The sequence below is a fragment of the Rhineura floridana genome, chromosome 8 (genome assembly GCF_030035675.1).
Source record: "Rhineura floridana isolate rRhiFlo1 chromosome 8, rRhiFlo1.hap2, whole genome shotgun sequence".
Classification (NCBI taxonomy): Eukaryota; Metazoa; Chordata; class Lepidosauria; order Squamata; family Rhineuridae; genus Rhineura; species Rhineura floridana.
The window spans coordinates 48,126,335-48,147,728 of record NC_084487.1 but is presented as its reverse complement, the minus strand read 5'-3'; the positions used below and the strand labels follow the sequence as shown (position 1 = coordinate 48,147,728).

The 21,394-nt window shown below is 42.5% G+C and overlaps 1 protein-coding gene across 3 annotated transcripts in view; it reads right to left on the bottom strand.

Annotated features, from left to right (window-relative positions):
• LOC133390537 (cytochrome P450 2D14-like) overlaps positions 1 to 20,325 on the bottom strand; it is a 33,481-nt gene extending 13,156 nt beyond the window's left edge. The window contains exons 1-7 of one of the 3 annotated variants that reach the window (XM_061639332.1): positions 20,276 to 20,325; positions 19,896 to 20,000; positions 15,830 to 16,001; positions 14,529 to 14,681; positions 12,629 to 12,789; positions 9,800 to 9,973; positions 4,930 to 5,071 (exon numbers count right to left, since the gene is read on the bottom strand). In XM_061639332.1, coding sequence (XP_061495316.1) covers positions 4,930 to 5,071; positions 9,800 to 9,973; positions 12,629 to 12,789; positions 14,529 to 14,681; positions 15,830 to 15,926 — 727 coding nt within the window. In that variant the 5' untranslated portion in view covers positions 15,927 to 16,001; positions 19,896 to 20,000; positions 20,276 to 20,325. Of the gene's footprint in view, positions 1 to 4,929; positions 5,072 to 9,799; positions 9,974 to 12,628; positions 12,790 to 14,528; positions 14,682 to 15,829; positions 16,002 to 16,249; positions 16,357 to 19,895; positions 20,255 to 20,275 lie in introns of those variants that run through there. The other 2 variants (XM_061639330.1, XM_061639331.1) reach the window with 2 other exon arrangements.
• Positions 20,326 to 21,394: the final 1,069 nt, after the last annotated feature.

Below are 21,394 nucleotides of genomic sequence, written 5' to 3'. Positions count from 1 at the left end.
AAATGCTTATGATGTTCCATGTGTTTTTTTCCTATTTACATATCAGTTAGGCAGATAGTTGCCCTTTGAGTCTGTCTCTTGCCTTCGGCTAACTGATGTGCAGCTTAATGATTCCCCCCTTGCAATTCTTGTTGTTTTGCAGTACTTTTGATTTTTACTGTTGAAAAGTCGGCCATCTCTGCTTGTTAACTTCTTTTTTCCTGCTAAATTTTAATCTTTTTTTAAAAAAATTAAAGTAACAAGTACTTTTCACAAATAATTGAAATTGCATTTTCTTTATCCTATGAATTTATTTAATTGGATTTGTGAGGGTTATGTTTTACAAGCAGAAAGTAATATTGCTATTGCTGTGATTTTGTTACTGTTATTTTATATTTGAAAATCACTCATTTTTTCTTGAATTAAAAGTGTGTATTTAAATAATAAACAAGCAAATGTCATGCTTGCAGAGCTTGGAAAAGTTACTTTTTTGAACTACAACTCCCATCAGCCCAATCCGGTGGCCATGCTGGCTGGGGCTAATGGGAGTTGTAGTTCAAAAAAGTAACTTCTCCAAGCTCTGCTTGTGTGACCATTTGAATTGCTTTGTAACCACTGCAGCAACACCACCACTACCTTGTATTTTTATTTATTTGATTCCTTACAAAATCCTAAAGCTACTTACGCAACAACTGAAAGGTATATACTCTGAGAGCTGGTAGAGGGAGTGACAGCAGCAGGTACATACACATTTAGCACACACAGAGAGAAAGCCCATGATAAGCACAGCAGCAGTGAAAGCATTCATTCAGAAATGGGGGGGGGGGGTTGTGGTGGGTCAGTCATCACATTGATCATAATTACAATCAGACAACATTGCATGATGGACTGTTTCCCATGCCAAAGCATGGCAGAGACTCTGAATGCTCTGTAGAGCTGTCTAGCTGACACAGGAAATTGCAGGCAGGATGATTTGACAGTTAACAATGACATATAACCTCCAGAGCTTGGAAAAGTTACTTTTTTGAACTACAACTCCCATCAGCCCAATCCAGTGGCCATGCTGGCTGGGGCTGATGGGAGTTGTAGTTTAAAAAAGTAATTTTTCCAAGCTCTGCGGCTAGGGCAGACAGGCACTGCTGGCTAGCACAGTCTGTCAGCAGACAGCAGTACAATCACCACACATCATGAGGAAACTTTTTTTCATTATGGCAATAACAACGCCATTCTTTTTGTAATGTATGTTTTTGGTGGCAAGATGCAGTTGACTTCCAATCCAAGAAGCAAGTAAAGTCTTTCTTCCATTGTATGGGACATAGCATGGGTCAAGGGAGTCAGTAGAATTACAAACAGCAAAACAATTTTTGAAAAAGTAATAAAGGTGTGACTTTCATAACGGTATGTCTGGAATCCCTGCATCATGCTGTTACCATGATCCGCTGCTCCTCCACCACTAAGTCCCCCACACTTCATTTCAATTTCCAAAAATTGCAAAGTGAATTTTATTTGACAGCAGGTTAATTGCTCAGTTGATTCACCCAGCTAGCATTGCAGCATGCAAGGCACAACACTGGAATGGGTCTCAGAGAGAAGTCACCATCAGAGTAGCAAGGCCAGGGGAGGGGAGGCGTAATACTGACAGGCCAGTTTTGCTTTACAGTTAAAAGGTGGCCTGAGGAAGGGTAGAATGGTAGCCTAGAGGATTCCTGCCCTGGTAGCAGCCTAGAGAATTCCCCCTGATTATGGCAATGTGGATGCGCTTATGCCATATAGCAATGGGATGGGCAATGCCAATGGAAGATGCACCATGCACTGCAGTACAAATAAGCATTGCCTTCCCCCCTCTGGCAACAGCACTCAGGGGCTTATTTATATAACTTATAAGAGAAAGCCAAAGCCAAACAAATATGCTGAGTAGTGAATGAAGTGAGTCTCTCCTATTGCGCTCAGAAAGTAGTGTCCTTCACTGCATTGAAGGAAAACGTAATTATTTTTGTAATTGGCATAATGGGCAGACCTGACCAATTCATTCAGTAAGGAGAAGCAGTCAATTTTTTCATGCCAGTGTGGTGTAGTGGTTAAGGTGTTGGACTACGACCTGGGAGACCAGGGTTCGAATCCCCACACAGCCATGAAGCACACTGGGTGACCTTGGGCCAGTCACTGCCTCTCAGCCTCATGAAAACCCTATTCATAGGGTCGCCATTAGTCGGAATCGACTTGAAGACAGTACATTTACATTTTTTATGTGTAAAATAGCATCTAAATAAGTCAGTGCAACCCTCACACTCTGCAACAAAGTGTTATTTAAGGTCCTCCGCAGAACACTCATGCAGTGTGCAGTATCTGTGATGTTGTTGCCACTTAGAAGAAAAAAATTAAGTAGGCTTTCATAGATGAAAATGAAAAAAATTGCATTGCATTGGTAGATTGCAATTACATTTTGATTGTAATAGAACTAGGAGTAATTTTACTACTTTTGTGGAGTAATTGTAACGTTTCCAGAATCACTTTTGGGCATTACTTGGGGAGGGGAGCAGGGGAAGTCTTCTGCTCTTCTGATTTGTGGATGAAAATCATGTGCCTCAAACTGGGCTTCTGTGCAGTGTTGATCTTTCCTCATGCTCTGTGGATGGGGAGGAGGCGACGAGGGAGGAAGAGGAGAGTGAGACGGAGTGGAGTGGAGAAAACAATTATTTAAAAAAACAGATAGTGGTGGTGAAGAATGGAGTGGAGGAAAAAAGGATCCAGATGTCAAGAACATGGATAAAGGAGGAGAAGGAGGCAGCGGCAGAATGGAGATAAAGAACTGTGGAGGTGAAATATGACGTGTGTGTGTGTGTGTGTGTGTGTGAGAGAGAGAGAGAGAGAGAGAGAGAGAGAGAGTGTGTGAGAGAGAGTGTGTGAGAGAGAGTGTGTGAGAGAGAGTGTGTGAGAGTGTGTGTGAGAGTGTGTGTGAGAGTGTGTGTGAGAGTGTGTGTGAGAGTGTGAGTGTGTGAGTGTGAGTGTGAGTGTGTGAGTGTGAGTGTGTGAGTGTGAGTGTGAGTGTGTGAGTGTGAGTGTGTGAGTGTGAGTGTGTGAGTGTGAGTGTGTGAGTGTGAGTGTGTGAGAGTGTGTGTGTGAGAGTGTGTGTGTGAGAGTGTGTGAGTGAGTGAGTGTGTGTGTGTGTGTGTGTGTGTGTGAGTGTGTGTGTGTGTGTGAGTGTGTGTGTGTGAGTGTGTGTGAGTGTGTGTGAGTGAGTGAGTGAGTGAGTGAGTGAGTGTGTGCGAGTGAGTGAGTGAGTGAGTGTGTGCGAGTGAGTGAGTGAGTGAGTGAGTGTGTGTGAGTGAGTGTGTGTGAGTGAGTGTGTGTGAGTGAGTGCGTGTGTGTGAGTGCGTGTGTGTGAGTGAGTGAGTGAGTGTGTGTGAGTGTGTGTGAGTGAGTGAGTGAGTGTGTGTGTGTGTGTGTGTGTGTGTGTGTGTGTGTGTGAGAGAGAGAGAGAGAGAGAGAGAGAGAGAGAGAGAGAGAGAGAATACTGTGCTTGCACTTGCCACACAAAGTGGCCTCCACCACCCTCTCTGGCTACTGTGCTGCATTTGCAGTATTTTAACTTTTTTGCATCTCAGGGGAAAATATTTGCTTGAGTGAGTGTCCCTTAGTTGTTGGCAGGGCAGGGTCTGGGAGGTGCTTAAGTGAGAGAGATTACGCTGGCTGGCTGAGTGGGGGGGGGTTGCACTTGGTTTGACGTGCAAAGGTCTGAGTAGTGGCCTCAGCCTCCCTCCCCACCACCCTTACCAGTGGAGAGACCACTATTGCTATCTTATGAATAAAAATAATTATTCTACTACCTCTGTATGTTTGTTTATTTTTAATGTTGTTTTAGGCTACTTAGATGTGCAGCAGCCAAGGCCAGCACCTTGTAGGCTTTTTTAAAAAAGTAACTGAAATGTAATTGTAGAGATTACTTTGGAGGAAAAGTAAAGTAATCAGTTACTTTCAGAGCAATTGTAATTGTAATGGTAATTACTACTTTTTGGGCCATGTAACTGTAATTTATTACTTTTTAAAAGTAATCTTCCAAGCTCTGCATGAATGTTAATATCCATTTCTGAGAATTAACAACACGAGAAAATTGGAGAGAGGTTAATGGATGTAAATAGCTATAGTTATCACCTAGACAGCCATTAAGAATGCATCAGCTTAGAGGAAAGACAATTATGAAGATAATAGCATAAAATCCAGAGGGTGCTACGACAGCTGCGGCCCACTGCAAGAAATCAGTGCCGGTCCAAAAAAAAACCCGGACTGCTGGACTAAGTCAAAATCCAGCATTAAGTCTGATTTAGTGGATATTCTCTGCCATCCCCAGTGGGTACCCTGTCTCCCTTGAAAAATAAGGAGGAAGTTGGAAGAGTGATACTCTTTCCCACCCCTTTCAACTCTATGTGCTTTTCAAATCCTTGAAAAATCTGTGTGTGTGTGTGTGTGTGTGTGTGTGTGTGAATACACATGCACACACTTTCTTTCTGGATCTCTGGGGTAAGGGCTGATTGAGGGGGGGAGAGAAGTGGTCGGAGGGTGTGGTGCTCATGTCACTTATTTAAAAATTCAAATATGCCCATGAGCCTAAAAAGGTGGGTGACCCCTGTAGGCCACCACCAACTCTGCCTTCAGTTTTCAATCCATTTTCACAGGTTTATTTGGCTCCTCATTCTGAACTTTTAATGGTGGTTATTACACAGTCTCTGAGTGACACCCTGATGCTCAACATGTTGGGTGTTATAACTTCCTTCTTTATTGCCTAATGGGAAATCCTCCAACTCAGATCTTTCTCATTGTCCACCTGTCCTCCTACCAGTGGGTAGGCTCAGTTTTTCTAGGAGGATGATCAGTTAGCTTATAGATGGGTAAGCCCTCCAATTGGAAAACCTCTGAGGCATCCCTGCATCTCCCCCAGTGCTGATCACTTACTCTGAACCTCAGGATGAAGGACCATTTTCAGCAGTCCCCAGAGTATGGTGGAAGAAGAAGTTTCAGTGCCAGCCCCAAAGAGTTCGACAATTATATTAATAAGGTTTTGCTCATTAAAAGTGCTTTCTGGTTTCCCTTTAGCCTGAAAGAAATTGAACAAGTTGGTAACTCCTGTGGAAATGGCACAATATTATACCATTTTTGTGAGATAATGCTGTGTATGATCTTTGCCCTTGTTATGAATAACCTGCAAGATATATACGTGACTAAAGCCAAGTCAATAATAAAAAAGAATAATGGTGCTCAGTGTCCTGAGATATATTGGACAAGCAAACATTTCAAAAAGCACATGGCTGTTGCAAAAAAAAATAAAAATAGTAGGCATATTTAAAGCAGGGAAGAAGAACCCATGGCCCTCCAGATCTTATCAACAAGCCTTGTCAGTGCTCAGACATGATGGGAGTTGCAATCCTACAAGATCTGGAGGGGCACAGCTTCCTGTTGCTGATTTAGAACTTCTCTTTCTCTCAACCCCCCCCCATATCATCTAACATCTTATGCTCTTGTTATGGCATCATGACACTGAGAACTCCTCTCCTTCTGTTCCATAGCATTGACTGTCACTGGCCAGCCATATGGAAAAGCTGCTTAATGCATGCCAAGAAGTTTGAGAACTAAGTGCATTGTGCGTGTGCAATGACTGTATTATTCAGGCCACACATGCCTTTGTGCATGCATGGCTCAGCATCCAGAGGGAAGAGAACTTTCTACCCACCATGGTTTTGCTGATGTTTTAGGGGTGACATTGGGCAATAATGCTAAATCTGCCACATGAGGCCTCTTCTCTGGCCTATGAAAGACAATTGTAGGAATGGGACCTGCCACAATCAGTCATAACTTTCTGAATAGTCTGGAAAGTCCCCTTGAAAATCTGGCCTGAATTGTGCAGAACTGAACTCTCCAGTACATTCTGAATTCAATCTTGGGTCATGTTTGGTGGCAACCAGCACCAGAGTAAAGTTTGAGGGGGCTCTTGGAATGGTGCCCTCAACTCCCCCCTAAGCACTACTGTGGCACCACTCTGAAAAGCGCAATGCGTATGGTGAGTGCGGGCAGTAATGAAAGCAATTAGCAATACTAGATAGAAACAGCGATACTCCTCTCAAAGTCAAACTGAGAGGCTGCAGGCACTGCCACCTTCATTCCCTAGACGACTCAGGGCCTAAATATCTGAAAGATCACCTCGTTCCCTATAGACCCTCTCAGGTGTTGAAATCAGCAGAAGGGACCCTCTTGGTAGTTCCATTGCCCTCAGACATTTGTGGGGGCCAGGAGAGGGCATTCTCTATGACTGCCCCTAAATTATGAAATTACCTTCTCACAGAGGTGCACCTGGCACCGTCACTGTACAGCTTTCATCGTATGCTGAAGAGTCCAGGGGTATAGGCATCCAGGGTACTCGGGGATGTGTGTGTCAGACTCCTTACTTTTTGGGGAGCAGGTCCCAGCAGGGACTCTATGGGCTCATCCAGACGACTGTAAAATGTGTGACATGATCGCTTTGTGTTTTCATTATTTTTCGGTTGTCCATATGACGCTGTGCGCTTTTGCGCATTTTCGCACGGTTAAATCCACTCCTGCAATACCGCAAATCACGCAATTTGCTTTTTTAAACCGGGAATCATCCGCTGTACCTTCAGGCACTCGGATTCAATACCGTGGACTTTACAGCTGTGGGCATTTGATGGGCGGTTCTTGGGCAGTTCCCCATATCCCTTCCCTCATTCTCAGCCAATCACGTATTCCCACTGTTGCACATGTGCGCTGCGCGAATGTCCGGGGAAAGCCTGGGAAAAAGGAACCTATCAGAGCAATGGTGTGGTGTTGGGGGGGCCCTGCAACTTCTACTGTGCAGATGCAAAAAAGTGCATTTGCGCAGAAGCATCAACAGCGGTTAATTTTTAGCCAGCCTGCAAACTGGGCAGCCGCTTAGAGTGAGATCTGCAATTGTGGTTGTTTGGAAACTTTTTCAAGGGAGAAAATATTTATCTTTGCCTAACCTCCACCTCCCACCTCTCACCCCTCACCCCCCACATCAAATGCCCTTCATGAACGTATTGGTCTTTGCTTCCAGGCATCCAGAGTCGAGGGAGAGGGGGGGAGAATAGAAATAGAGGCTTTCCTCTTGGATTACAGACCCTTAGTCAATTTCGCTTTCCTGCCTGCAAGGCTACTCTCTTCGAGTCTTGTCAATTTCAACCACAGCCTGCTGGTTCTCCGCAGCCCAGCTGAGCTGAAAAGCATACAGTCGCTTTTGCGAAATATGGCAAATACAAGCAAAAAACCCACAGGAATTACTGGCATATAAGTGGTTTGCTAGAGCTCTCAGCCACCCGCAACCATAGAGACTGGTGGTCTACCTTCCTAGACATGACACATTGTTACTTGGTGTTCTGGAGAAATAAGTGGAATTGCAATTATGTGTATCTCCAGAAATGTTAATATGCATAAAGATAGAAAAGCATACAGTCGGTTTTGCGAAATATCGCAGATACAAACAAACAAAAATACAGGAATTATAGGCATATAAGTGGTTTGCATGTTTCTTTTATCAGAGGGAACACTGCAAAGCCTGTGCTGGTCACTTCAGCGCAGATTGACACAGCAGCACACGGGGCTGTTTGCCTGCATTCCCTGGCCGAGCCAAGAGCAGCCACCCGTCGGGGGGGGCTGTTTGCTTCCCTCAGGGGCAGCATTCTTGCCACCGAGCCGCATAATGGTCCGGGGCTGAATTCTGTAGTGAATGAGCCCAACGGTTGCGGAGGGATTCACCCGGTGATTACAAGCACTGATCCCTTGCACTGCCCACAATCCCCCTGGATGGTCAGGGGCACCTGGAGACACACACCCCCAGCCGGCGCTGCGCCAGAGTGGTGAGCGACAAGGAACTCCATTACAGCCACTACTACCAAACCATCAGGAAATTCAAACTTTCGCACTCGTACGTTCAAGCGCATGCACCTTGTTGTGCTTTGTTGCAAAGGGGGAGAGGAGCATATGTCACATTTTTGCGGACCAATTGGCTGACAGGGGGGAGTGTTATGGGTGGAGCTGGGAAAAAGCGAGAAGAAGTACAGGTCCTCTTGCTGCGTGTGTGGGCGCAAAAAAAGTGGGTTTTTTTATTGGGAAAGAGCGAACAAACAGGCAAAGTGAGGACGAACCGGATATGGAAAACATGGATTATCCCTCTCCATTTGGATGAGCCCTATGTCTCCAGCATCTTTCCCTACTGATTAGAGCTAATCAGAGTGAAAGGAGGCAAGTCAGCTGCTGAGAAGACTTTTCTCAGTAGCTAACACACTCCCCTTTCATGCTGATATTTGAATTTGTTTTGTAACATTATGTAACCTTTTCATGTTGTGAGCCACCATGAGCATAGATTACTATGGAATGACAGCATACAAATGAACCATGATGATGATTGGCTCCTAGGGACATTTGTTGTTGTGGGAGATGGCATGTGTGGGAAGGACTGATAAGTGTGGTGATGAGATGGAGAGCAAGCAAGCAAGGCAAAGTGAAAAAGGAAGTAGGGGAGGGAAGAACTTGGGCTGAAAGGCATTGCATTCTCTCTCTCTCTCTCTTTCCCCCCACCCTCTGCTGCATGGACTCCAATTTGTTTACAAGGATCTTATTCTCAGCCCAGCAGCAAAAAGAGAGAGATGGAATATGTGTGGTTTTGTTCCAGCCCAAAGCCAGGAGTAGTATGGGAGCAGGAGGGAAAGAGAGGAAAAATACATTCAAGGCAGGGGGAGAAAGCGTGCTTCAGCTTTTAATTATACTCTATATATGTGGGTCATGCATGGTAGGGTGAAATGCAAATGAACATGCGTAAGTGTTTGTGTGTGGTGGGGGTGCAGCTAACACCATTAGGGATCAGGCATTTCCATGCTTAAGTTTCTTCCTAAAACTCATAAGCTCTGCCCAAATGCAGTTACTCTGAGTCATAGTATGACAACGAAGAAGGGAAACTCAGCAAAAGAAGTTCCTTACCTTACAGTATCTTAGTACATTTGCCCATGTACATGCACAGAAAATAGATCTAGCTGAAAGGCAACACACGTATATCGACATCTATCATTGTAATGCATCAGTAAGGCAAGGTACTCCAAACTAAGTAAGAGACTAAGTTCTTACTATATCTTACTAAAGATTATTGTATAATCTTAGAAGTTTGTATAATCATAGAAAGGAGCATGACTGTGAGGGGGTGTGGTGTGACTGTCATGAAGGGACCCTGCACTTTTGAATTTGCCACTACACTGCTGCTGAAGACGCACCCCTTCATCTGGCTTTTGGCACTTGAGATACATTTTTTTCAGATCCCCTTAGTTGTGAATGTAATTTGTTTTAAACTGTTTTTAACAATGTGTTATGCATTGTTATGACCCACCCTAGGACCTACTGATGAAGGGTGGATAACAATAATAACAATAACAACAACTACAGTTGTTGTTATTTCCCCTACAATACTTCTGGGCCGGATGCAGCACTACAATGTTGGGATGCAGCCAATAGATGCTTGGCCATAAAATATTAAAAAATAAAAGAGTGCTGGTTTTAGCTACAGATGGACTTCTATGGACCCAACATTTGATCAATCATGTTACATCCTCTTTTGGGGACTTCCTGACAATGCTAGATGTAGGATATCATGTCAGGGTAAAGGTTTCTAGATGTTTCCCCACAAGATCCTGAAGTTTTACTGATGCAGTTTAGGTGGCAGACATTCTAATCAGAACTAATCAAGTGAAATCTAAAAACCATACAAAAAGTCCCAGAGGTTCTGTGTCATTAAATGTCTTCCTACCTTTTCCATCTCCTCCAGAAATGCATCAATCAAATCTCTTGGAACGGTGGGATCTCTGGTGTTCTTATGTTCATTCACAATCTCTTTCAGAATAGCACTAATTTCTTCATAGAGTTTCTGCACTTTACGGTGAGGTCCAGGAAAGCAGGACAATCCGGATCCTGCAGCCAAAAGCTGGTATAGCAGAAATCAAAGAAAGAGACATGGACATCTTTTTCAGATACAAAGGTAGCATTTAAGAGATATTTCACTTGAAGTGAAATTGTATTCTTATGGAAAGTTCCTAACTAGCAACTTTTTCACACTGATGAGGAGATACTTTTCTCCCAACTTCATCACCATTCTTCCCCTTCTTCCCTCATGCAATAATTTGGGGGCTGCTGTGAACTAAACTTCAAAAACAGACATTACCAAACTTCTAACTGACTAGTATTCACATGTAACACTGAGCCATACTCTAGCATTACATGCATAAGCCTTGGGTTTGTCACCTCCAATCCCTTCACAGCCATACCAGAGAAGAAAAGTAGAAGGGGACCACAAAAGCCTGAAGCTCATGTGCACAACACTAAACTATGGTTTAGAATTATGTGCAGTCCAGACCATCCTGTTGCCAAGTTGCAGAATCAATCAGAGTTAGATGATACATTACTTTTCTACTCGGTTAGAAACTGATGGCAAGGCTACTATTTTCTTTTCCAAGATCATTTTTATCATTATTATTAATCTTTGTTGCTTTGTTGCTGTAGTAATTATAAATGAAAACATTTTTTCCCCAAGAAAACACAGCGAGTGTAATGTGTAATGTGGAGTGGAAGACTGGTGCAGGGGAAAGAGGGATTTTTATCATTTCTTTTCTGATTTTTTCTGCTCAAAGGCTCACACCCAAATGGCTATTTGTATTTTTCAGTTAAAGAAGCAAAATGCAGCTACGGGTCAGGGTCCACAGATGCTCTTGACCTGAGAAGAAGAAGAAATGCAGGAGACCTGTCTGTCATCAAAAGTAGTTTTTTTACAGTTTATTTCAACGGGATTTTTTGTACATCACTTTGAAGACCATTTTAAAATGTAAAAACAGTTTATACATTTTTAAATAAATAAGTAAAAATCTCAAATGACACAAATAAATTGTCTTGCTGCAAAGGAAGTGAAGCAAGATTCCTACCAAAAAAGAAAACTTATAAAATGAAGTGTGTTTCTGTTCTTGGTTTGACATGAAATTTCGATGTTTTTTGAATGAATATCAGCTCTCTCTCCCCACCCACTTTCCAGAAACTAGAATTTAATGCTGAAATTCATTAGCTATTTAGCTTAACTAGCTCAGTTCAAATAGCTCAGTTGCTCAAGTAGCAATAAGAGAAGCATTGAACTGCATACGGCTCTCCCTTTCACCAGTTCCAAGCTTTTCAGACTTCAAATGAGGGTCTTCATTTATTGACCAGATGAGGCTGGGGGAAATTCCTGATAACTGGGATAATGCCTCCCTCTTGTGGATCAGACAGGGTCACTGTCAATCTTCTGCCTCCTCTCTAGGGGGAGAAGACATCCCACTCATCAGACGGACCCTTCCTGAGGTTGGTGCTGGTAGGGTCTATTCACAGCTCCTGCCTTTGTCAGTAGTAGCAGGGTTTTGGCTGTATTTTTTGAGTGAGTGCTCTGTGATTGTGTTTGTCCCCTCTCCAGTTGCCTTGGCCTGTTTACTGTTTGTGGTTTTTCTTTCAAATTTTACCTCAAGTTTGATATTTGTCTGTGTCTGGGACTCTCTTGCCCCCTGTTGCCTAGTGTGAGAAACGAAGGAAGTCACCTTGTTTCCCCTTGGGGCAGCCTGTTTTTCAGGGTCCACAATCATCCATTTTTCCATCTGGGCAATCCTTTGGGTCTGTGGCTCCAGGCACTGCATTGGTGGGTCCCACTTTCAAACTGGTGTGGCAGGGATGCTATTTGTATTTTTTCATTCAGTGTGTCTGTATTTATTTCTCTCAGTATTGGAGGGCCTGACCCTGCCTTTGCTGTAGGTTTGATCTCCCTTCAGAGCATAAATTTCTACTCTAGCCCTTTCTATGGAGCGGCTGACAGAGGCTTTTTTTTACTAGTAGGTCCCATCATCTCTCGACAGGGATGCCATTTTGAGTTGACTAGGAATGGGCAACCTCCTCCTTGCCTGAAGTGTGTGTTGCACACAATAGCTGGTGAGGCCCACACCTTTGTTGGAACCCAAGTGGGCTCACCTGTTATGGGCTTCTCATTTTAGTGGCGTTATTTATAAGGCCCAAGCAGGTTCTCTGTTTCTTATCAAGCGCTGAAGCAAAGTAGGGGCAAAAGGCTCCAGGCACACTTCCCACATTTTTTCAAAGGGCTTCCTCCCACACTTCTGAACCCATTGTGGAGCCCATTGTGGAATGACTATGGCCTCATCGGTGACATCGTTGTCCTTGTGCTATGCTGCTGGCAGGGAAGGTGATTTGTCTGATGACAGTGCATCTGTCTGTGAGAGGTCATTTCCAGTGCAGAGTGTTGTTTGGGGGCAGCATGCTTCCAATCCCCAGGCAACAGGATAAGCTGCCCTGCTGTGTTCTTTAGGGAGCGGGAATTCCTTGGGGAGGGAATATTGATACTGAGTGTCAATGCCACGCCACAAGGACCTCAAAAGGTTTGACTACATGCTGATGGGTAATCAAAGACTGAGTCAGATAGGGCTCCTTGATGAGGGTGCTCCGTAACTAACATGGGGTGACCTGGGGGAAAAAAAGCCCTCTCTTTGTACATGCTGACCAACCAAAAGTCAGGTATCTGTTTCCCTTTAATGTGTAGACAAACTCAGGAAGGTACCTGAGGAATGCTTCTGGCTATTGTCTTCATGATCTCCTCAGTCATCTGCATTAGCTTCAGGAATGTCTCATCATTGTATTCAAAGCGGTCACCAAATGTTAGGTTACAGATAATATTACCAACTGCCCTGAAGATGAGGTTTTTGGGATCAAAAGGAGAACCTGGATAAGATATGAGAACAAGGAAAAGATTAAAGGTGTGCCATCGTATAAGGCCTGCTTTCAATTAAGCAAGCATCGTCTAGATCAGCCTTCCCCAACTTGCCACCCTCCAGATACCTTGGGCTTCAACTCCCATCGGTCCCAGCCAGCATAGCCAACATCCAGAGGGCACCAAGTGGAAAAAGGCTGGTCTAAACAAGAAAAATCCAGGCAAGAAAGCATTCTGACTGTGGTGTCCCTCAAACACAGTTGCAAACATGCAAAAGCTATTCTTCTGTAATGCAATCCCATATGGCTAGGGGCTGAGTGCAAGCAGAGCCAATTGTGCAGGCCGTTCCTATGGAACTGGCATTTCCTCTGTTGTTGTGCCATTCACATAGCATAGATAGCTTCAATTAAAGACACAAATGAACAAAAACAAAGAGACCCTAAAGGCTATGCCAGCTTTGGAAATCGAGTAGTGTACCCCTTCATATATGGAATAATATGAAGTTATCACTTACCACTTAGGGAAAGGACTGTAGTTCAATGGAAGAGCATCTGCCTTGCATGCAGAAGGTCCCAGGCTCAATCCCTGTCATCTCCAGGTACAGCTCATAAAGATTCCTGTCTAAAACCCTGGAGGGCCACTGCCGGTCAGTGTACACAGTACTAAGCTAGATAGACCAATGATCTGTCTCAATATAAGGCAGCTTCCTATGTTTCTATGTAACTATATAACTCCTTCTATAAATGGGACTGTACATTCTTGGAACACTTTGCCATATAGCACAGGTAATCAGCTGCATAGCTCACAACCTCCATGTTCCACCAGTCCTTTCTTATATCATCCAGATCTAAGGAGCACCCAAAAAGGAACCAACCAGTGGCAGCTGGTAACATTTTGATACAACAGCAGGAAGGGCATTCTATAAACCTTCATGCTAAAACTAACCCCCATCTCCAAATCAGCAGCAGCAGCAGCATAATTTTATTTATGAACATTATTACTAGAAATCTTGCAGCACTATAAAGACACTTATTGTGGTGTAAGCCTTTATGGACTAAAGTCCTCTTTATCAGAAACATTGAGGGCAATCCTAAATTGGCAGGCATATAAACACACACAGTGGTGAGGGGGAGTATAGCGCCCCATAGCCGAAGCTCTCTGGGTGGTTTACAGTAACTAAAAACATTAAAACAAATATACAAATTTAAAAACACATCTTTTAAAAACAATTTAAAACACAATTTAAAAATTTAAAATAACTTAAAACACATGCTAAAATGCCTGGGAGAAGAGGAAAGTCTTGACCTGGTGCAGAAAAGATAACAGTGTTGGCGCCAGGCGCACCTCGTCAACAACATCATTCCATAATTTGGGGGCCACCACTGAGAAGGTCCTCTTCCTTCTTGCCAGACTCCCAGCTTCCCTCGGAGTAGGCACCTGGAGGAGGGCCTTTGATCTTGAACGTAGTGTACAGATGGGTTCATATCGGGAGAGGCGTTCCATCTGGTATTGTGGTCCCAAGCCATGTAAGGCTTTATAGGTCAAAACCAGCACCTTGAATCGAGCTCGGAAACATACAGGCAGCCAATGCATGTGGGCCAGAATCGGTTTTATATGTTATAAATTATGCTGCTGCTGCTGATTTGGAGATGGGAGTTAGTTTTAGCATGAAGGTTTATAGAATGCCCTTCCTGCTGTTGTATCAAAAGAGACTCCACAGCAGAGAGAATGTCGTCAAGAATGAAATTACCTTCTTTAGATCTGAATTCAGAGCACAAATATCCAGCTTCTTCAGACACTCTCTCTCCAAGCATTTTCTTCCCCATCCCAAAGTTCTTCAGGATGGAGACACAGAATCTTCTTTGCTCCCTCCAGCCATTGCTACATGTTGCCATTAGTATTCCTGAAGGATATAATATAAATTCAAAAAAGTTCACTATTTGTCTCTTCATTTGTTCAGAGAACTATTCCAGTGTGAAATCTTTTTTAACCCCCCCAATGTTTTTAACCTTTTTTTAAAAAAAAAGTCTTGAAAGCTTTTTTTTAAAAGTTCTTAAAGATGTTTTGTTTTAATGTATTTTAAAGTCTGTTTTTGTGATGTTTAAAGTGTTTTTAGTGCTTTTGTTTGCCACCCTGGGCTCCTGCTGGGAGGAAGGGTGGGATAAATAAATAAATAAATAAAGCTTGGTTTTTGTTAATTTTCCTTCTGATTTTTTTTTAAGCCAGGACTGGTGTACTGTCCTTGGAAATTGCTAACCATTCTCTTAACCCTGTGAGTCCATTGACAGCTGCGGTGTCTGGTCAAGGCCTAGCTTTTAACTGTGCCGCCTGCCATGTTATGCTGATCACACAGCCAGCAGATGGCAGCTGTCCTGCTGACTAATGTGGCCAACTTTGCAGTTAAATCCACAAAAGCTTCTCTTCCACCTTCCTGTCCCTACCTATGTAGTCCTTTACTGTCAAATGAAAGGAAGAACAAACTTCTCAAAAGCTTCAGTGCCCAGTCACACACGTGTCTTGCCTTCCCACAGGCAATTGAGTGAGTGTCCATTTACAATCTTAAGTGCCACCCTCATCCACTTGCATGCTTGCTTGCTTGCTGCCTGTTTCTCTCTTCCACTCTCGTTTCTTTTCTTCCTTTCTTATGCCATTTTCTTTTTTGTGGGAGGACCAGTGGGAGAGCAGAATGAACACATAGCTGTGCTTTTCTGCCACTTTTGGCTCTTCTGAAAGTGGCTTCCCACTCCCACCCCCAGCTGTTCCTTCCTCAGCTGCTGTTGTGTGGGAGAAAATCATTCTATCTGGGTTGCAGTGGCACTTCACTTCTGGGTTCTCTGCTCTACCCAGTAATAGCTACCATTGCCTGTTTCATCCAATGAATGAATGGGATACAGGAGAGAAGTGATGGGCCAATGCTGCTGCATATGTGTATCTAAAATATTAAATTGCCCTAAGATGGATTTTTGACTGTGCTCTTTTGGTCATAGCACTTCACAGACACTTTGCTAGAACGTATATAGTCCATTCCATTGAGTCAGGAGCAACACTCACCTGCACAATTCTTTCCATGGCTAATTAGATTCAACAATGGAACTGATGGTCGGTCAATGAAGTCCTCAGCTTTTTGTCCCAGTGCCTCCTTTATCATCTTGAACCCATTTAGTATGACAATATTTTTCCATCCAGCCTTGAGTGAGATGGCTGGTCCAAACTTTTTTTCCAGCTTTGATAGATAGGAAAAAAGAGAGAAAATTAGGCTCATATGCAAAGGAAAAGCACAACAAAAGCAATTAAATCCTAATGTGGGAATCTTATCAGGATCAGCCTCCTGGGCCAAATTTGGATGGGGCTACCAACTGTCAATCTTGTGACATCATAATGATACCACATGATTGACAGGAGGGTTGTCATATTTGATTGTCAAAATCCCTTGCACAAACTTCCTGCAGCTTACAGCTTGACTATACATGCCTGTTTCCTGCTGGGAACTGGCATGGGCAGCCAAACTGAGCAGAATTTTACACCAGTTCATCAGCTGTTATGTGGGTTTAAATCCTACTGTGTTAGCTGTGTGTGCATGCTCCCTGCTAAGAACAGGCACAAGCACATAAAGAAAGCTTGTAAGGTGCAGACTTCTTTCTTTCCTCACCACACCCACCAAGTGAGGGAAGAAATAAGCACTTGGCCAACCCTATGCTGAGGCTTTGGGATTGACAGATGAGTTGTCCACATGATTGATAGGTGGGTTGCCGCACCCAAATGTCAAAATCCCTTGCTCTGGGTTTTTGCCAAAATCTCTCACTGGCTGCCAGGGAACTGCAGCACAAAGGGCATTGCTAGCATGGGCTGGCAAAGCACTTCTTTCTCCCCTCCCCTCGCCTGCACCTCACAGGCTTTCTTTGGCTGTGCATGACTGTTCCCTACTGAGAACACGTGTGCACAGCCAAACCGAACAGGATTTAATCCCTGCTCATTAGCTAATGAGCTTGGGTTAAATCCTGCTGTGTTGGCTGCAGGCATCCTCAGCCAATGTAGAATTGAACGCTGCCCTCCTGGCTATCAGCTGACATCGCAAGTGATGCCAGCTGATTGACATGTGGGCATAGTTTGAGGAAAATGACCTTGTGGGCCAAGAGTGCCCTGCTGGCCAAAGGTTTCCACCCCTGCCTTAATGGCACATCCCAATATATAGGGGATGTACACACCAGAGAGAGGGAGGGAAGGGAAAGGGAAGCAGGGCCACCAGGAGCTCTGCTGAGAAGCCAGTTTCATAAGGTACTTCCTCCATCCACTGTCACCCGACAGCAGCAGAGAGGGGGGAAAAGGGAAGAAAGGACATTGTATCACCTCTGCAAGAGACCAATAACTCCTCTCCTCAAACTGCTTCCATTCTAGCTGGTCGTATAAGAGATTGCCTTATTTTTATTTTTTTAACACATTTTATTTCTTCTTTGCCATACAAATATCAGAACAGTATAAAACAATACATAACACACAACCAAAGAAAGAAAAAAGGAGCATTATTCACATTGTTGCATATAAAGAATTCAATTTTGTGTTAATTGCCCTTGTTTAATAATTGTTCTCTTTTCCACTTTGGATTTTCCTGTATAGTCTTTTTAGAGTGGTGCATGTACACACGCGCACACACACACACACACACACACACACACACACACACACACACACACACACACACACACACACAGAGCCGCATATGCAATATGACTTGACCAAGATGCTCAAAATTTTTCTACTGCATTTTAAAGTCTTTCTTTTTCCTTTTTCCTTTTTTAAAATCAACTTCTTAAGTGTATAAATAAAAAACTTTGCAACAATTTAAATGTCTGTTACAATGTACTGACATGTAGCTTATACAATCAAAACATATATACATAAATAAATTTAAAAAGGAAGAAGAAAATAAAATAAAAATGTTTTAAAATTATAATAATAAAAATAAGAAATCAATAAATAAAAAAGAGGTGAAGAGAGTTACTGAGATTAATGTAAGCTTTAAAAAACATAACATTTAATACAAGGAATGCTATAGAGATCTAGAAATTTACTTTTGGTAGATGGATTTAGTGCAGTAAACTGCATAGACTACCTGAAGACATCCCTCCATAATGAGGCCTGAGTTGATGGCTTATAGAAATCATGCTCCCCCACTGCTATATAGCTTATAAACACAAACCATTTAATATGAAAGTTGTCTTTTTTATTTGGATCCTGCCTTGCCAATCTTTGTTGTGTCAATTTTTCCATTAAAGCTATGTTCCATACCTGAGAGTACCATAATTCTATTAAATTGTAATCAATCTTTTTCCAATGACGAGCAATTACAATTCTTGCTGCCACTATTAAGGTTACTATTAGATCCTTAGAGTGCAGTGATAGATTATCTCCTTGGAAAATCGACAAGAGAGCCATAACAGGATCAGACTGCCCTGTAATCATCCCAATTTCATGAAACACTTTTTTCCAAAATGCCTGAACAGCAGCAAATGTCCACCACATATGAAAATAACTTCCAAGCTCTCCAGACCCCCTCCAACACCTCTGTGTAGTAGTATTATTGATTCTATGCAAAACTAATGGAGTTAAACACCACCTATGAACAATTTTATATGAATTTTCCCACAGTTTTGCTGATATTGAATCAAATGGGAATTTATCCCATAATTTTCCCATTTTACAGAATCAATCTCCATACCAACATCTTCCTCCCATTGTTGTCATAGACTATGTGAAGTCCCAGTAGTTAAATCTAGTAATATTTTATATAAAGATGATAAAGAACCCTTATCAGTGAATGATGTTCCCACCAAGTACTTCTCAAATGAAGTCAATGATTTCTGTCCCTGCTCCTCCACAGAAGGTACTGTTAAGAAGTGCTGAACCTGAAGTAACTGATACCAAGTACATTGATGTGGGTATAGTTTTTCCTGAATTTGTTTAATAGTAAGTGGAACTCCATTCATGAATAAGTCATGTAATGTGTAAAGCCCCTTCACCTCCCAACAAGCAAAGTCTGAGAGCTTATTTTGATAGTAAAATAATGGATAGTGAAGAAATGGAATAATAGTTCACTGAGATATCAAACTCTTCCCCCACAACCTTCAGACAGACAAGTCTGCTAATAAGAAGGGGTTATCTAGGAAATGAAGGTCTTTATCCCTGTATGCTATAAAAGGTAAAAATCTAATTTTCAATTCCCAGCAGGCTGGACATTCCATAGACAACCATGAACAATTCATATCTTTCTGAATTACTAGCAACAAATTTTTCAAGTGCAGCATCATGATACAGTTTTAAATTGGGTATTCCTACACCCCCCTGTGCTACCCTCTTATATAAAATAGATAAACAAAGTCTAGGCCTTTTCCCTTGATTTATGAACTTCAGTAACAAATTTTGCCAACTTCTTAATTTATGGGTGGTGATGGCAATTGGGATTGTCCTAAAGAGAAACAATAACTTTGGGAGAACCATCATTTTCACTGCTGCAACTCTGCCCATCCATGAAAGAGGTATGTGTTTCCAATCCAGCAACAATTTTCTTATCTTCTTTGTCAAAGGAGTGTAATTAAGTAATTCCGTTTTGCTTATTTTTTTAGGAATGAAAACCCCAAGATATCTGAGTGTAGAAACGCGAAGTTAAGAGATTGCCTTGTTACTGATTTCTGTAAGCCACTCTAGGAATTTTTTTGTGGTTGAAGAGCAGAATAAACATTCATCAAGTAAATATACAAACACATTTTTTAAAATAAAAAAATTGTTCATAAATACACCAATGCAGTGCTATACAATGCAATACTAGACTTAAGGGAAAATTCTCTCTGCTACTGTAATCTCAGTTGTCCTAGACTAAAGTCCCCACTGTATGCCTTCACTGATGTCCTAGGTAGGCCACAGATCACTGACAGCAATGCTGTGCCAAAAATATCTTCTATGGTGGTGTATTTTACTATTCTGCATCAATTAATGAGGAAAGAAATTGCATTTGAATATTATGCAATTGGGGGGTGTCATTTTAGCTGGTACAGTCACTCCTGGCTAATGCTATTATTCCATAACATGCAATGCCCTCAGAGCTGGTCCAGCCAGCACTTACCTGTTGGATAGTTTTATGTGGGTCCTTTATATCAGCCAGTAGCAAGTTCCCAATGAAAGGCAGAGGGGTAGGTCCTGGTGGATAGCGACTACATCTCTTCCTCCACTTCACATAATCAAGCAGCAGGGCAAGCAGTATGAAAGAAAATGACAGATTTGTGAGGTTATTCCAGCAGAATGAGAGCTGGCTCCACAGCCAAGAGATGGAACCAGAGATCCCAGCTATTGGAAGCATCACCTTCCTTTGATGTTTCTCCCTCCCTTATTCTTGTTCTGGAGGTGTTCCAGACTCTGCTGCTCTTTCAGATTCTCATTCATTCTCTTTTATTCTCTAATTCTAATTATTGTAGGAATGTGACATGCCATTATTAATCCAGTTACCTCAATAGCGATGCTAGAGCTTTACAACTGCAACTGAGGAACAATTGTACAAGAACTGATGCAATAAAAAAAATCTTGTGTAGATTTGCGTAAGTGGCAAGCTCAGCAACTGATATTCAGTCCACATGAATCAGACTGGGAAGACAGCAACAGGATCAAAAGTTGAATTTAAGCAAATCATAACTGAAGTTAGTAAGGAATAGGATATACCTCTGATGGATGGTTTGGCAGACAATATGTCTTTCCAACAGGTATGGAATCTAAGGATGTTCCTGGACTCTGCTTAACTCCTCGATAAAGGGTAGTAATGGTCACTGGGGTGCCTTTGATAAGCATTTTTTATAGTCTCCACCTCTTCTCAAAGGTGAAGATATTGTTGCACAGATGTATGTTTCTGTAATCTCCAAGAAGGACTACTGTGGTGTGCTCTACATGAAGGCTGCCCATGCAGACACCTTATAGACTGCGTCTGATGCAGAATGCCACTGTTTGGCTCCTGATGAATAATGGGAAGTTTCAGCATACTCAGCCAGTATTTTGGCAACTGTACTAGCTGCTATTTAGCATCCAAGCCCAATTCAAGGTACTCATGTTTGTCTTCAAAACCTTTGATGGCACAGACACACATGCAGTCCACCCTTCTCTCCCTCATCTTTCCTGGAGAAAACATATCTGTTGGTGGAAGGAACAGAGGAAAGATCAAGGATGCAGCAACAATTGCAAGAGGCACAAAGGGATTGAGTGCCCTCTTCCCTAGATGCTAGGAACATTATGCTAATTACTGTGTTATCACTGCATAGCAGCCCTCGCTGGATTGTCACCTTGCAGTGGTGAGTGGGCTTGCATGTTTATTTTTTATTTTATTTATTTAAACAATTTATATCCCACCCTAGTTCATAGAATTCAGAGCGGCGAACACGCAAACAATATCCAATACAATCCAGCATAAAACCACGAGAAATAAAACAATTAAAAATTTTAAACTTTAAAAGCTTGACGAAACAAAAGTAATTTTAACTGACGGCGAAAATCCGTAAGTGAAGGGGAACGTCGTATCTCTGGCGGCAGATTATTCCATAAAATGGGAGCTATAGTCGAAAAAGCTTTGTTCCTAGTATT